Source organism: Pleurodeles waltl, chromosome 7, assembly GCF_031143425.1.
Source record: "Pleurodeles waltl isolate 20211129_DDA chromosome 7, aPleWal1.hap1.20221129, whole genome shotgun sequence".
NCBI lineage: Eukaryota > Metazoa > Chordata > Amphibia > Caudata > Salamandridae > Pleurodeles > Pleurodeles waltl.
Window position 1 is genome coordinate 1,215,234,944 of NC_090446.1, and position 18,328 is coordinate 1,215,253,271.

At 45.8% G+C, this 18,328-nt stretch overlaps 1 protein-coding gene across 1 annotated transcript in view; it reads right to left on the reverse strand.

The window, feature by feature from the left end:
* TBCD (tubulin folding cofactor D) overlaps nt 1-18,328 on the reverse strand; it is a 1,666,801-nt gene that overhangs the window by 700,960 nt on the left and 947,513 nt on the right. The window contains 1 exon segment of the mRNA XM_069200356.1: nt 8,477-8,537. Within this exon segment, the coding sequence (XP_069056457.1) occupies nt 8,477-8,537 (61 nt within the window).

Genomic DNA, 18,328 nt, shown 5'->3' on the forward strand with positions numbered 1-18,328 from the left:
GATCCAGGTCCCGCTGCAGCATGATGCAGGGAGTGAGTGGAAACAAATGTTGCAGTTCTTTCAAAAAAGGCATAGCAACAGGTGATTTAAATATAGCGGGCTGGCCCGGCAACTGCAAAAAGGCAGAAAAAAGCCAACAAAAACCTTTAACTGTACCCATATTTAGTCCTTCCTGAACTAGAAGTAACACAAAGGGAAATACTTTGGATAGTTTGGCATGAAGTGGGTCAATATGCCAAGTACAGTACCACACTACAGGCCTGTCTCAGTAGCAAATGTATACTGATTTCGTGAAGCGACTTGGTTGTCAGAATGACATCAACTACTACAGGAAGAGAGTTGAATGAAGTCAACTGCTGCCAAACTCCAAGCATGGAGATGAAGACCGCATGGGTCCAGGTGCAGGATCCCTTCCTGCTACTGCAATACAAGATCCTCACAACGCAGACAGATACTCATGGACAGCAGCTGCGGGTACCATACTCTCCTTGCCCAATCCAGAGCCAGTAGGATGACTTGTGCCCAATTATTCCTGGTCTTCTTCAGAACGATGGGCAGGACAGGTAGCACTGAAAAAGTGTACAGAAGTCCAGAGCTCCACTCTAGGCAAAATGCACCCATATGAGAGAGCCGTCTTGGGAAATCCAATCTGCAAAAATGCTGACATTGTCTGTTCTCAGCAGTGGGAACACAATCAAACCAAGATCCTTATTACTTTGTGGAGAGACTTTGTGCCACCTCCAAATGCAGCTACCATTCGTGATCCGCTAGATGTGGGCCACTGAGTTTGTATGCCCTGGTATTCGAAGTGTGCCACCAGGAAAATCAACTGGGGTTCCAGCCACTTCCAAAGATGTAACACCTTCTAACACTGGGCCCTTGATCAAACCCCTCACTGCTTGCTGCAGTACCATATAGCAGGGTTGCTGTCCATGAGCACCTGCACCAGAATTATGATGGATGGCAGTAAGGCTTTCAGTGCCAAGTCCGCAACTCCAGGAGGTTGATGTGACGCCAAACCTCTGCCGGAGACCAGATGCCTGTAATCTCCAACTCTCCCAGACAGCCTCCCCAACCTAGAACAAATGCACTGGTCACCACTGTTATCTCTGGGTGGGGTAGGGAAAGGGGTCTGCCCCTGATTCAATCATGGCTCAGCAGCCACCACTGCAGATCTTTTGCAGAGTCCTCTGAAATCTGGATGTAGTCAGATAGATGTCCCTGACACAGTTCCCAATTAGGACTTCAGATCACACTATAGAGCTCATATATGCAACCTGAAATACTTTACCAGCAGGATTCAGGGGGCCAGAAGACCCCACAGCCCTCAGATTCAAGCTTACTGAGATCCAGGACGTAGGTTGAAACATCAAGATCATATCCAAAATGTCCTGGACTTTCTGTTCCAGGAGAAAGCACTGTGTTCAGAATAGCTTCAGTGAAGTGGAGAGTTTGAGAAGGAGTCGGGTGTGACTATGGCATGTTGATAGTTAGCCTCAGTGATGTTAAGAGCTTCTCTATTGTCTGGAGGTGGGGATGGCTGCCTGGAACCAGCCCACCTTCAGCAGACAGGTAGGGGAAGAGTGGAACCCCTGATCTCCAGAAAATCTCTGCTACCACTTCCATTGCTATCACTTTCTTGACTACCCAAGGGGCACTGGTGAAGCCAAAGGGGATCACAGAGAACTGACCTGCCCCTCTGTGAACTGAAAGCAACACTTGTGGGACAGCTGGATAGGGATGTGAAAATAAGTGATCTGCTGGTTCAAAGCTAACATCCAGTCTTTATGGCTGAGGGTACACAAGACCTGGGCCAGGGTGAGCAGCTTAAACTTGGCCTTCTGCGGAAAGGCATTGAGAGTGCAGAAGTCTAAAATGGGATGAAGGACTCTGTTCTTCTTCTGCACCAGAACATAGCAGGAGTAACAGTCAGCTACCACTTCCAATGCTGGCAACATGTTCATGGCTCCTTTGGCCAGAAGAGCCTGTAGATCCTGCTGTACAAGGGGCAGATGGTCCTCCTTCAGCTGTCCTGAGGGTGGTGGAAGTGGTAGAGGAGTGGAAATAAGTGGGAGGGTATAACACCGGTGTTGGAAAATGGGTTATTGGTAAGGGCAGGTAGGTACCTACACCTAGCAACAAGCCACTAACCTCCACCTAGGTACAGTTAGGTCTCAGTAAATTAATCCCTGCTCAACCCTTGGTAGCTTGGCAACGAGCGTCAAGGCTTAACTTAGGAGACAGTGTGTAAAGCATTCAAATATCACAAAACAGTAATTAAATAAAACACAGGAAACAGTTTAAAAATCCAAAACCAATTTATAAAAATAGTTTATATTTTTATCTTTAAAATGACACAAAAACGATTAAAATCGGTTCAGGGGAACCGGAGATATGAATTTTTAAAGTATTATTATTTTTCTAGCGCTTAGAAACAAAAAGCGCCAATCGGGTCATCTGGTTGCACCAGGACCGGGACAAAGTCAAAGTTTCAGGCCGACCGCGATGGAGCCCTGCTCGGCTACAAGTCGCGGGAGGCCTCGGTTGAAAAGTTACCTTCTGACTTAGTCTCTATTTTGAAGTTTTTTCTTCACCGGGACGAACCTGCCAGTTGAATCCGACCTCCTGGAGCCCTTGTCCGGATACCCGATGTGGGTTTCCTCGGTGGTGATTTCTACCTTCGGACTTAGTCGTTTTTTCGAGATGAAAATCCTTCGACCGGGGTAAACCTGGATCTTGATCCGACGTCCGTGGAGCCCTTCTCGGATACGATGGCTGGGAGGTCCCGGTCAACTTTTTACGTTCGGACTTAGTCTCTTTTTCGGATGTTTTTCTTTACCGGGACGAACCACGAAGTCAGGCCGGGTCGCGGTTGAGGCAAGCCGGCTAGAATTTCCGCGGCGGATCGGTCCCTCTCTGGAGCTTTTTTACAAAATTTGTCAAATCTTCTCCAAACTTCTGGGGCTTCACCCAGATGTTCTTTTAAGGTTCTTTTGGGGTCCACAGCTCACCCCAAGGGTCCAGAAGTTCTGTGATGGTCCTTGGGGGGTGCGGACTTCAACTCCCAGAATGCACCTGGCGCAAACTCCTTTTGGGCCACTGGGCAGTGGTCAACTGGTCTCTTTTTTAGGAGTTGGTGCAGGGGACTCTGGATAGCAATTTTTCACCTGTAGCAAACAGGGAGTCCCTCCTTGAACCAGTTGAAGCCAGGCAAAGTCCTTCTTGTGGTGAAGCCCAAGTGTGCAGCTGGTGCAGTCCTTCTGAGTGCAGGGTCCAGGTGCAGGCCAGGGTTCCAGCAGGGCAGTCCTTCTTCTCCTTAAGTTCCTTCTTCTTGAAAGTTGGCGGGGATCTGAGGTGTGGGGGCAGGTCTGCCAGTTTTATCCTTGCTCCTGGGTGAAAAGCAGGGGGGTCCTGGTCCTCCAATCAGGTGCAGGGTCGTCCCCCTGTGATGACCACTTCCTGGGAAGTGTGGGAAAAATCCATCCCAAAAGGCAACAGTCTCTAAAAATCCAACATGGCTGAATCTGATTTTTGGAGGTTACATCTGGCTGAGCCCACCCACTGGTGTGGCTAAAAATCATAAACACACCCCTCTCCTGCCCTCTCCTAATCTAATCAAGGGGGCACCTAGCTGTCTGGGGTTGCAGGATGTGGGGGTGTTGCTGGGTGCTCCAGATGTCCTTCTCTGCCTTTGAAGACCAGTTTGGCAGCCCTCCCCCTTCCTGCCTCACCATCTGCTGAGGGGAGATTCTCTCCCCCAAGCACATTCCTTTGTGTGAAGCCAGGCCACTTCACACCTCATCAAAGTAGCCTGGCAGAAGCTGCTGCAGGCTGGCCAATCAGAGCACAGCAGCAAAAACAATGCAGAGCTGAAATTGGCAACTTTTTAGGTAAAGTCTAAACTTTTTACCTGAACAAGTTATATTAAATCCAACAACTGGAAGTTGTGGGATGTATTACAACAATTAATTTGATACCAAATTCTTGGTATGTAACATTTAAGGAGACTTTAAAATTTAAAATAAAGTCTGCCCATTCTAGCCTATGAAGGCCATTTACTTCAATGAGGGAAAAACGAATTTGGCTGTTTTTACCTCACCAGGGCTTATAAATCTATTTTTATAAAGTCCCTGCTTATAGTTACATTGCACCCAGCCCTAGGGGCACATAGGGCACACCTTAGGGGTGACTTATATGTAAAAATTAGATAGTTTAAGACTTTGGAAGTACCTTTAATTCCAAAGTCGAATTTGCATATAACTTTAATTTAAAAGCAGCCAGCAAGGCAGGCTTGCTTTTAAAATGACACTGGGCACCTCAGCAGTGCACCTAGGTGTGCACCACCTATGCCGTGGTCCCTAAACCTACATGCCCTACCATATACTAGGGACTTATAGGTCGGTTAACTTAGCCAATTATAATTAGCCTAATTTGCATATCCATTTTACACAGGGCACAGGCCCTGGGACTGGTTAGCAGTACCCAGGGCACAGCCAAGAGTCAGTAACCACCAGTACCTATCCAAAAAGAGTGGGGGTGATCAGGCAAAAAAGGAGGACTTTCCTACAACCGGCAGACAATTTTCAAGCCCCACTTTCTAGAAGTTATTGCGTGCCACCCATACTGAAATGCTGGTTTCTGCCTCCAACAGGGTGGCTGTTTGTCTAAAAGGACACTCTAAAGAGGTTTTGGGGCTGCAGCAACTGGAAGGGCTCCGGAATGGGCTGCTCACTACTTCTGCTGTCCCAATTGTGTGGTTGCAGCAGCCTCAGGTATTAAAATGCAGTAGGGTACTGGGCTGGCTGCAATGGTCAGTGCTGGTAACACTGAACACCCCTACCACAGCCACAGAGGGGGTGAAACTGCTGTGTTAGAGCAGATAGGCCCACGAAGCTTGCTGTGGCCCTGCTGTCTTTAAAGTGCTCGAGGGTTGAGTGTGCTGAAGAGGTAACAGTCATCAAAGGGCATGCCCGTTAGGTAAGACATATCTGGAGAAGCCCGTTGATCTCATCAAAGCATGTCTTGACTGTCACACTGGTGCCAAATACCTGACCAAGGTTGTAGCAGTCAGGGACTCCATCAGAAGGCTTAAAGTGAAGGACATTCCATGACAGTCCAGCTAACTCCACAACTTAAGCGCTTCCTGGCACTGGAAAAGTGACCCCAAACGGACCTGTTTGTTGCAGTTCCACATAGCATATGATTTGTCTGTCAGGACTTGCCCTTGATGAAAGGTTGAACGTTTTTGAGAGTCAGCCGGATGACAATCACCCCCTAGAAGATCAATTTGGTACTTCTGCTGATACCAGGGACCTTTGATCTCCACCTCAATCAGGTGCCCCCCTAGCCCAGAGTCACAGTATACATCACCACTGTCAGCACTAGACAGGGAAGGGAGAACAGCCTACAACTCATTTTGAAATACTTTATCTACCATTGGAAGTCCCGTAACTGCTTAATCAGATGCAAAGATGCTGTCTGAGAGGCACCTCCAGGGTTCAGCCCACTGAAGGAGGAGGTTCCACTACACAGCACACAGGTGCCAAAGAGCATGACTTCCTAGCAGAACACAAGAGGCTAGGAGATCAAGAAGCTTAAGAACTGTCCAGGTTGGAACACAGGAAAGAGCCTAAATAATTGGTATCATGTCCTAAATGTTCCAGATTTGCTACAAAGCAGAAAGGCTTCGCACGTCACCGTACAGCCCCTGGAATCTTCTGCACGGGCCAACACTGGGATTTGGCTCTTTGATGGTGACTCCATGGAAGAAATGAGTGAGGTGGTCATATGCGGGTGATCCATGACTGACTGTGACAAACACGCCTTCAATAGCCTGTCATTGAGGTACAGAAATTCATGCACTCCCAAATATGCAAATAAAGGCTACAGCCAACACCACCATCACTTCTTTAAGCCTTCCAGGGAGATAAGGTAAGGCTGAAGGGTATGACAGTGAACAAAAAGAGTTACTTCTCCACCACAAAATGGAGGAACCACTTTTGGTACTTCAGGACAGGGTACATGAAGGAACACAATGAATAAGCCCAAAGACATCACCCACCCTCAGGATCTAGGATGGAGAGATGCTGGGCCACAGTCAGCATTTTGAATTTGCCCTTCCAAAGCAATGGTGCCCCAGCGAGAACTACAACCATCTGGAAAAAGCTGCCATTTGCATAATTAAAGTCTTCACTTGCTGCAGAGTCGAGGAAGGCCTGGAAAATTCATGGCGCACTGACTCCAGTTGTGGGAAGGGGTCTGAGTCAGATCACTGGTGTGGAGTCAGGCCTTTTGACTGCCACCGCCACACTACTGAAACAGGCATTCCAAGGGTGGAATTTCAGTCCCCTCATGCTGGGACAAACCTTGTGGGTCATTTTACTCTCTCCATGGTCAGACCATAATTGGGAAATAGCTAGGGCAGTGTAGTAAAACTAAATGACACTAAATATACCCCATAGAATCAAACCCATCACATATCACCACACTCAAATTATGAATGGAAAATTCATGAATGGTTAATTAGATGAACTCACTCTCTCAAACTTAACCTTCCTAGAACTGAATTCATCCTCCACACATAAAACACATATCACAAAGACCATCAATGGCTTCAAAGACTTATCAACCTAGGCTTCACACCAACACAAGTTCCTATTGTTAGGATTCACCAATTATCATAACATATCCACTGGCAACATACAGTTCCTATTTAACCAAAACTTCATAATTCCAGTCCCTGTTCCGGAAGAGAATCAAGCCATCAATTCCACCTGGAAACTTCAAGTCCTGGTCCTTTTACATCTTGATGGTGGCAAAACCTTACTAGCAGAGCACTTCAAGGCTAATCTTACGTCTTCCAGAGCCATTCTACAGATGGAATTCCGATCACATCACTACCCATCCTAAAACATTTCTATTGATTGTCTCTAAATACTAGAAATGGCCTGCATCACTACCTACCTGAAAGACAAACATAGGATCTCGGGAGGGAAAAGGAGTACCAGGAATGAAGAACAAGACCTTTTCATATCTGGTCCCATGCTCTGAGACAACATGCCCGAAGTCATGAGGTCTAACTACCACCTTCTGCTTTTCGGAAGAAACCTGAAAGCTAATCTGTTCAGAGCTTATAGGCAATCCCTGGTTACCTCTTTTGCGTAGATTACTTGATACATCTCCATACCCTGCTAATCTGATCTCTACACAATATATTCTTATTAATCTTTCTTTTCCTTACATTTTATTTCTAGCTGTATATAAAGTGTTCCAATGACCACGTGGCTAGGTCACACTACATAAGTGCTAAAAATAGATTAATAAATTAAGGCAGCCAGTTGAAATTCATCAAAACACATCTTACTAAGCCACCACATTACATCATCAATGTTCACAGAGTGCCTCAGTAATTGTGCTTATGTGGTTTGTTGTTTAAACAAATCTAAGGTCTGCTGATCCTCAACAAAAGACGGAAGCTGGGTCTATGTACCTGAATGTCAAGCTGATCATTTAAATCCTGTTTTATAAGAAATACTCATGGGTTTCTCTGCTAATAGCCTACAATCAAAGAAAAACATGTTAGTAAAATGGCCTCTTTGAATTCTGGACAGACAAGTATTGGCAATACCAATTGCTCTTGCCTACCTTTACAAACAAGCGATAACCAATACCACTGCCAACAATGGATACTCTATCTTTCACATTTCTGCTGCTGTTTTTATAGTAGTTACTAGGAGGCGCCGGAAGGTAGCAAACTGATGTTTAAACATGGCTTTGGTGGCAACAAAAGGCAGGGAACTGATGTATAAACAGGGCTCTCTTTGCAATGCTGTATTCGCAGCAGGAAGAATTATGAATCTACTGATGGTGTAACCCAAAAGCTCTTGTGGGCGAATCAAACACAGAAACTGAGGAAGTCAACAAACAGAAGTAAGAGACTGACAAGAAAATCATTCCACCTTGAGTAGTGATTGGCTCTGTGGGTCATGGTATGCAAGAACAAGGCTGTCTTGCAACAGACAGTTGGAGCAGTCTGTAGCGAGACCACAAAAATATGATTGATTAACTAAAAAATCCCATGTAAGTAACCCACTTCTATCACATGGCAACTGAGAGCTGTAGTTATAGTAGTGCCTACTAGGCAACTTACAATTGTGGCACACTGCTGGTGGAAGGAGAATTAATCTTCTGAAAAGAAGAATTTGTCTCTTTTTTCAGTCTGCCTGTTGCAAGTATATTATTAAATTTCCAAAAAACATTCGACAGGTGGACTAAATGCATATCACAGTGAAAGGAGGTATAGAATGTTAAAAGGCATTTTGATAGGTTTCTAAGCACATTAGTATTATCAGTAACGACTCTTCATAGAAAGCAGAAACGCAACACTTGATACCTTTAATAATATCAATCTGATATTAATACTCTGTGCACAGGTTTTTAAATGCAGATTAGAAGGAATGTACACTGATGTACTGACCTCCTCATGGATCTGCTTGAGTCCATTCAAAATTTCTTCATTTACGTATTCAGTAACAGGTCTGAAACAGAAAAACACTGTGTTAAATGGTGTCGTAATATAACAGATAAAGATGCACTTGTTCAGTGTTAAGAGCATAATATGTGAAAAAAAGGTATGCTATCCACCTAATGAACAAGTTACTTACTTTCAGTAACGCTTTTTCTGGTAGTGTCTCTACCTAACCATAGATTTCTTACCTTACAATATTTCCCAGGTGTCAGACTGGACCCGGAAAACCTTGAGAAGTACTTCTACTCACTGGTAGGTGGTGTCCAATGTCTCTGCACCAACGTGGCCACATTGGAAGTGATGTGCCTATACAGAGGCCACCCCAGCACTTATGACATTACAATACGTCTCTACCACAATTCCATGTCAGGCTTGGATGCATATCAAGTCTGGGTGTTGGTACCTGCTAGCACAAAGCATCTACTATTCATTATTACAATTTCACACAAACCTAAGTGCACCGACCACTTTGAAGAACTTAGGCAAGTTTGCAAGCTAGCTCTCAAAACAATCAGACTCAGCTTCATCACATCTGACACACTACTAGTTTGCAGTCCTATTACCCAAAGATCCATCCCCATATCTCACCTCCATACAGTCCCAATGATACCAAAGCCATTTCCCTAAAGTCCAGTGATGTTGCCTCATACCGTCTAGGCTGGCCTGCACAAAAATGACTACTCCCTAATGATGCCACAAAAAAGTCCAAGAAGAAACACAAGAATGGCTACTTTTGTAGCACCCACATGTATTACTTATCAATCACTAATACAGCTCCAAGGATTACTTAACACACACCAAACCTTATATTTTACTCATGCAATCAATGTCCCAACAAGGAAATAACCATACAAGATGCTTACCCAACAATCTACTCTTGGAGGATCCCAAGAGGATGAGGGCATATTGCAAATCTTGTGGAGGCCAAAAGTACAGTTTTGACAATTGCCATGCAACTAACGGGAATCTGAAGAACTAAGCAATCATGGCACTTCATCAGCTATAACAAGGGATTCAGCTAAAGCAGGAACCTTTCTTTCTAAGATCACTAGGAGTACACCCATTGACAAATAACAAAAATTACCCAACCTTGCCGGTGCTCACATCAAACCCAAATTGGCCACAGGAAGCATTGATACAATCGGGCACTTTATCTTAGATAGCTTAGTTCATTTAAAAGTGGACACAAAGACATGATCACACAGTGGATCTACCAAGATTCTGTCAAACTACATACCAGTCAACCATAACATCATTCATAAGTCATAACCAAAGCTGAGGGTTTGGAATCCACCTCTGATTTTAAAGTGTGCAAATCTGATGGTCACTGGAAAAACTCCTTTGAATACCTTCTGTTACAATGTGTCAACACAACAGCTAACCTACACCAAGAGAGCTTCCATCCTTCCTCACAGACCTTGCCAAACACCTTCTGTCCTAACACCTACATTTTAACTCTAGGGAAACAAATTCCTAATTGGAGGGCTCCTTCAATGCACAAACAAGTAATTGTCATTGACAACCGAGTCTCAGGCAGACCCAACCTGGGTCTAATGGTCATTAGAATGTGAAAACCCTACCAGCTTCTCATTAACAACCCACTCAATAGCGCCTGCTAGCCAAAAAGTTCAACAAGAGTTTCCTTAACATAAATCCCATGTCCTTGCTACATGAACTCCCAATCACAATGCTACTTCCAGGGGTGTGGCCTCGACCGCAACCCAGATGGATGCTATCTTGTGAGGCTCCAGTGGTAGTGGCCTTTAAACCTGCTGAATCACTGCCATCATCGTCTCCTGTTCACAGTGGTGGCCCAGCTGTCGCCCCTGAAGCCTTGGATGTTTGACGGGACTGACTTTGGGCAAGACCACAGCTCCCTGATCGACATTCTTGCGACGGATGGCACACGCAGCCCGGCAAAGTCTTGCAGGCCCCATGGCAACAGGGGCCACGGGCAAGCCTGAAGCTGGGATTGCCCCAACTTGCCGGTGCCACGGGCCGCATCCCCCGCCCTCAGCGCAGTCGGGACGTGTACACGACCTGCCAGAAGCACCACAATATGCATTTGGATTGCTGACCACCCTTGGCCCGGCAGCAGGGGAGTAGGCCCGGGCCACCTGGTGATGGAGGAGTAGACGGCATGCCGCCCAGCTCCCAAGCGCTGTTTAACCCCCTCAGCACTGTGAAGCCGGAGTGGTGTCTGCCGCTGGATCCCCATACTGCAGTGGCCTGCTGGAGCTGTGAGCATCTACTACTTCTGTAGTCTCCGGGGTTGAGGCCTATGTTGACTGCCACTTGAGGCCACGCAGTCGGCCTGTTGGCCGGGCGGGGGAGGCTTCGAGCACACAACAGCGAGGACCACGCTGTGGATACCTGCATAGGTGGTCTCCCCTTCTCTTGAGTGGCATCGTATGCTGCTGTTTTGTGCCTGCATGCCGGAAGGTGAAAACTGTCTGACCACTGAACCCCGTGCCTGCAGCGAGTACACTGTGTGCCCCTCCTTTTCCTAAGTTGCTGGCCTGGGCACCCTGCCACCCAAGGGGTACTCCATGGACCTCTGGCGCTTTGATGACCCACTGTATGGCCCCCTGGGTTTGTTGGCATGAGGACACATTGGTGCAGGATTTATGTAGGGAGTGACCCCGGCACCCACCTATACAAATATCCTTCAGAGTGCCACTTATTGTGTACACCTCCCGGGCCATCACATTGCCTCCTGCTCAGTTTCCTGCTCAGGTGGCTCTCTGCCTCCCTACTGCGTTACCTGGACACCCTTTGCCTCCCTAGGGGGGACTCCATGGTGTCTAGGACTATGTCCCCCAGCATTAGCACTACTGCCCTGTGCGCTCCTACTGGGTACCTTATATTTGTGGTCAGCCTGCCATACAGCCATCCCTTTCTCCAGCGAAGCTCTGCCTTTGCTAGTCGCCACTATTGCAGCCCACCATAAGGGCCACACAGATCCTAAGTGAACAGCCCAGGCTAACATTTGACAGTACCAAGCCTGCCAGGAGTCAGGGTCCTCATTCTGACACGGACAAGGTCACAGACCGCGACCCGGATACAGCCACCCCCAATGACATGTCCGCCATTATGGTAGAGCTTTAGGTGGGGTTCCGCGCAATGGACGTGCATTTTGATACCCTTGCGGGCTATACAGACAGAATGGGAGGACGGTTGGACTGTAAGGGGCAGCGGATCCATGTCGCAGAGGAGAGGATATCAGGACTAGAGGATTGCATTGCCACCTTCCAGAAACAAATGGATAAGATGCATTGCATTGTGAAACAAGCTGCCTTTAAGTGCAAGGACTTTGAAGTTTGGTCCCGTAGAAATAACATTAGCATCTCCTGCATTGCAGAAACCACCAACATGGGATGACTTGAAGCATTTGTGGACAACCTCCTTATCAAACTCTTTGACCGTTCCAGTTTCTCTCCCACCTTTGCTATGGAGCATGCTCATCAATCCCTGGGCCCCGGCCCCCCACCCCCCAAAGGGTACTCCACCGGCTACCTCATAGCTTGTCTCCTCAACTATAAAGACCGGGATAGCGCCCTAGGCCTGGCCAGGGAAATGGTACACTTCAATATCAGGGTGCCACCATCTCGTTTTATCCAGAATTTACCCCCACAGTGCAGGAAGGCTGCTCAAAATTCAACAACGTTAAGAACTCTCTTAGAAAACTAGTAACCTGGTACGCCACGCACTACACTGCCCATCTGCAGCTGGACAATAATGGGAAAATAAGTATCTTTGATACACCAGCAGATGTCGTCTTTTGTAAAAAAAAAAAAAAAAAAAAAACTGCCTTCCAAACCGCCCTCTACTTGAGGGACGAGTTGTTGCTGCACCCCCATGGTGAACACCAAAGTTATTCAAGTGGGATTATTTTATGTTCTGTCTTCTTATTTTCCTGGGATTCGCTGGATGTCTTATTATCTGGTGTGGGTGGGGAATTTAAAGGTTTGTTTTTGTTGATGTTAGTTTGTTAAGTCATGTTTGCTTGCTGCAACATCACACAGCTCATGCATCATCACCTGCGATGTGCTCTTTGTAACCTTATCTCTCCTTCTGATATCACACTCCCAGATATGAATATGTCACTCAATATTTCTTTTATTTCATGGAATATGCTAAACCCTGAGGAAAACACTGTTACTTCTCTTGCTACAGCTCATATTTTGGCTGTACTTGCATTCTTATACATAAAAGTGTTCCCTTCACTCTCCATACTTGACACTCAGACCCGGGTGAATGTTATGTTCTTCTTCAAGGTATCCTTGTGGACAAAAGCGTTTTTCTACTGAACATCTCTGCCCCAAACGTGGACGACCCTGATTTCTTTCAGGATCTCTCGTCCCACATGGGACAGTTGGACATCGAGCACGTGATACTGGGCGGCGACCTCAATATGCCGCAGTGTTTGCACACTGATTCAACCAGTTCACAACCCAGTGATCAACCTCATGCACAGGACATCTTCCAACACATTATAGATACCTACATGCCGCTAGACGCCTGGCGCTCCAGATATCCGTCCACTTCAGGGTTCACACTCTACTCAACTGCTCATTCGGTCTGGAAGAGGTTGGACTATTGGTCCCTCTTCGTTGATGTATATTGGTGGGTCTCCAAGGTCACTGTCCTTCCGCGAACACTGTTCGATCACAGCCCTGTTCTTTTTCAGCTGTAAATCCACTATGGATGTGGTCTGCAATGTACCTGTAGGTTCCAATGTGGTGCCCTTCGCGACCCGGTGTTCTGCCGTGAAGTTCTCAAATCTGTAACTGAATATTTAGCAATGAATACAGGCACTGTTTCGACACAGGCCACCCTTTGGGAGGCCTTTAAAGCCTTTATTTGCAGGGTGTGCATTTCCAAGCACACAGGTATCGTCTGAGACATCCGCCCTCAATTACAACACATTGAAGCAGAACTGCGGGATATTGACTGTGTTGCCGCAGCTGGTGGGGATCTCCAATTACACCACAGCTCCATATTGTTGATGGAGTTCTGAGACCTCTCTGATAGGGAGCTTGCATATTTGGGGAAGAATTTCATAGCCTGTCCCTACAGGTAGGGGTACGTCTAGGCCACACCCTAGCATGGCTGTTTCGCCCAAATCAATTCCATACCCATGTCAGTGAGTTACAGGCGGATAATGGAATGCGAATAATGGGCAGTGAGAGTGTCATGGTAGAGTTTCAGCAGTACTATAAACATCTCTACGCCTCCAGCTTGCCCGACGCCCCATCTGAGATCTCTACTTACCTAGAGGAGGTTGTGATGGTTTGGCTTCCGGATGGTCAGCAACAATTTCTCAGTGAACCACTCACCATGGATGAGGTGGTTCACTGGCTATAGACGCTCTTGATGGTTCTCAAGCACCTAGACTGTATGGCCTTACAGGGGTCTTCTATAAGGCTTTTAAGCAACAGTTGGCTCCTCATCTCTTAGCACTACATAACAAATCTCTGTTTGCTGTTACATTACTCCCCTTGCTCCGTCAGGCTGTCCTTAAACTTTAGTTAAAACCGGGTAAAGAACCTTGCTGAGGTGCTTCTTATTGACCCTTATCTCTTTTGAACCTTGACAATAAAATATTGGCCAAAGTCCTTGCCACCAGACTATCCCTCTTGAAGGAACAGATTCTTTCTATCATCCAATCCTGTTTTGTCCCCCATCGATCAACCTCCCTTAATTTACGTGCCACTTTTGAAGGCCTTAACAAGATATCTCCATCTACACTTGAAGTCTTAGGCTTGTTGAATGTTGAAAAGGCATTCAACTCTCTCGAGTGGCCCTTCTTGAAAGCGGTTCTGGGCAAGCTGGGTATCCCTCTTCTTCCATATCCTTAATCATGCTTTTAAATTCTAACCTGATGGCTAACATATGGGTCAACTGCCTGCTTACTAAAGCATTTCCTATTATGCGAGGTACTAGACAGGGGTGCCCCCTGCCTCCCAACCTTTTCAATATTGCAATGGACCTGTTAGTTTGTTATCTGCAAGACTACCCTACTCATAGGGGACTGCAGCTTACTTATGGTCCACTGTTGCTTTCTCTTTATGCAGATGACATCTTGCTATTTATACACCAACCATCAGACAATCTCTCCCCCCTTCATGCAGGAGATTGTCTGTTATGGTAACCTCTCTGGGCTCCAGATAAACAGACAAATCACAGGCCTTCTTCCATACATTGCGCAGTCTCCTTCTGGCCTGATCTGGGATGTGGGTCGTCCCCTTGTCTGATGGGATACTCTTACTCTCCTTTTCAAATGAGGAGGTTTTGGGGCTCCTGATCTTAAATTATATTATTGTGCTGCCCAGTGCCAATACACTCATTGATGGTATCACCCAGATGCCCGTGTTCCGTATCCAAGGTCAGAGCGTTATCAATTGGATGGGCTCTTATACTCACAGATATTACTAAAGGGCATCCCACGGGACGCCACTGATGTTCAAACCCTGTTCGCAAGTTGCTGGGCGTGGCACAGACTGCGGCGGGCGATGGGTGGCGGCCCTCTCTATTCTGCTGCCTTCCCATTACATGATAATCCGTGGCTCCCTCTTACATGGGGAAAAACTGGTGCAACGCAGACTCCACCGTCATAACTTATTCACCATGGGCGATCTCTTCCCTGATGGCCATGTTGTACAACCAACTGCTGACCCCCATTTGCAGGATGCCTCATACATGGATCTCTTTGTTTTTCAGAGACTCCACAATACTTTACGATTTCTCCTTCCCTCTTATCCACTGTCCCATGAGGACTTCCCACTGCTGACACATGGCGTGTCTGATGTGGATGGTGATTGTATGACTACAAGGTTGTACCATATGTGTACTGCTATGAACCCAGACACTACTGCACGTATACAGGAGGTATGGGCGGAGGAACTGGGAACTCCCTTTACCGACAAGATTTGGACGTATTGCTGCTCACAGAATCAATGCATTTCGATTAACCAGAGGCACAAACTAATAGATTTTAAATTTCTCCGCCATTGTAACCTTTCCCCCTCTGACATTATCAAATTTGACCCCACTAACACTGACCATTGTCCTAAGTGTCGTTCTTCGGGGAGTGGATTTTGAGCAATTAACTTGGACGTGCCCATTGATCTCTAGGTACTGGGCCTCTGTCTTCATGTATGTCTCTGCTATGACAGAGATGGAGCTCGCACCAGACCCTCTTCTTGCTCTTTCAGGCTATACTAGAGACATTCTGCAGTCTACGCACCGTCTCACTTCAATGGCCCTCTTGTTAGCCAAACAAGAGATTGCGTTACATTGGGGCAGTAACAAAATCCCCACATCCCGAAGTGGCTTAAGAAGTATGGCATACTGTGATAGTGTCAGTGAAGACTATGCCCTCCTACAATCCCCCAAGTACCGACCCAGAGATATTTGTCAGCCTTTCCGGGAATATCTCCGCACCCTTGAACAAGACTCTTCTGAATAGACTCACACTCCCCTTACCCACAAGTGCAGATTCAATGCCACCTATATTCTGCTCATACACATTATGGTTATATATAATACTGTTTTTTTCTTTTAGATCATTGTGATGATATTTATCACTGCTGTGCTCTTACGCCATACTTTGGTGATGTGTTCAACAGCTTGCTATAGTTGAATGTCTGTTCTATCGAAAACTAATAAAGAAAGGGAAAAAACAATGCTGCTTCCTCTCAGCTCCTAGTTCCATGACTTCCTAGGAAAAGAACCTTGTTTTAATATTTAGATTGATCTAGGGACCTCAAACTGACTGGTCAACTGTTTTATTAAGTCTTTTATCAATACTGATGAGAAATAATACATCTCTTTAATTTAAAAACATTCAGACACACTTCATGGTAAGATATCAGGATGTTTTCTACTACTTGGTCCTGTCACATAAGTAATTTTGTTACTCTGTTACAAATGTTTATTCTTTGAAACATTTCAGTTTATGATTACTGCTTCAGTCCGATACGATTTATGATATAACACTTTTTCTTTTGAATAATTCTTCCCTTTCCTTTTTTAAATGTTTCATCACTACATTGTTGTGTATATTGATCCTGTTCATCTTCCTTACTATTGAAAAAATGAATGTAAAAAATAAAAATAAAAAAAAAAAAATAACCGCACACATCTAGTAGTATGACCAGCCAAGCCGTTCGTACTACAAGACAGCGAGAAGAAAAATGTATGTATCTTTGATAACAATATTTGTGGTGGATACACAATCTTCTGCAAGGTTCCTCATCTCATGGCTCATCCTACCAAGTTTCAGACTCGTCCCAAAAAACCTTTTCCTCAGCAGTATCTAACAAGCACCACCAGATGTACCATGCAGCTTTACCCGTGACTCCACCTTTGGACAACAGATTATGAATTAGGTGCCCGTCAGCACATTAGCATCAGTTACTGATGCTTTTTCATGTGTTGTTGAACAAGAGGTATCAAGAGAGCAAAGTAACCAACACATATAGCAAATACCATATTTGCACACCATTGGATCTTATTAGTAACTGCATTCATCAGAGAAGGAAGGAGGGTGGTGACGAATCTGCAAGATTATGTAGCCTCAAAAAGTATTGTTACTAATGATAAGTAACTTTTTTATTCTGGTGGTTACATCTTACCGCAGGGTCCTCCAATTATTAATGCATCCGAAGGCAAAACCTCCCTGAAAGGTGGGATGGAGTTGTCCCGGTTAACCAGTGAAAATATATATCAAAGCTCAGGCAAAGTATTCCATTTAGAATTATATAACATTATCTCTACAGGCACCTAAAAGAAGCTTACTTCTCCTATTGCTCTACAAGATGGAGGGAGAAGAGTATGTTTAAAGCTTCCTCCCTAACCATATGTAAAGGACAAGTTATTTACCTTCGGCAACGCCTTATCTGTACAGACTATATCTAGTTGCAGATTTCTGACCTTTGTATTCTCCCAAGGCACCAGACTGGATGTGGAAGAATTTCATGAGCAGTACCCCTGTGCACCATTAGGTGGCGTTGATCGGCTTCACGTCCATCGTCTGCACTGGATACACCATTGCAGGTCCTATATAGGTGCCACCCGGTGTGTTGACTTCAGTTATTTTTCACGACTTTCCAAGCCAGAAGCGCAGAGCCATGAAGAACACTGACTACTGGTGTATCAAAACTAATGCCCTGAAAGGGGAGTACCTGTCCCTAGAAATCAGTTCGCAGAGCGGGGAGGATGAATGGGTCGGTAAGGAATCTGCAACTAGATATTGTCTCTACCAGATAAGGCGTTACCAATGTAAGTAACTTGTTCATCTGTGTAGGAAAGTGCCCTTTTTGACATGGTCACCCCCCCCTACTTTTTGCCCACTGGAACTGAGTTTTTTCGAATGAGGTGCACTGGGTCCCTGATAAACAGGTCCCCAGTGCCAGCGCTCTTTCCCTAAAAACAGTGAACAATTTGTAAAATTGGCAGACTTTACCTATGCAAGTCCCTAGTAATTGGTGCCCCTGGAACCTAGGGCATGGGTAGATGAGGGTCCCTGAGGGCTGCAGTACATATTATGCCTCCCTTTGAGACCCCCCCTAAAAAAACACAATGCACACAGCTGCCATTGCAGTCTGCGTGTCCTAGTGCAAGCCAGATGAAACCACAACATGGTACACCCATTGTGTGCCATGTCACTATCAGTGCATCTAAATATATATAAGTCACCCCTACAGCACGCCTGGGAGCTCTGAGGCAGAGCGCATTATATTTGCTGAGCACTGCAAGTGATCAGAGAAGCCATTTTAAGGTATGTGCTGGACACTC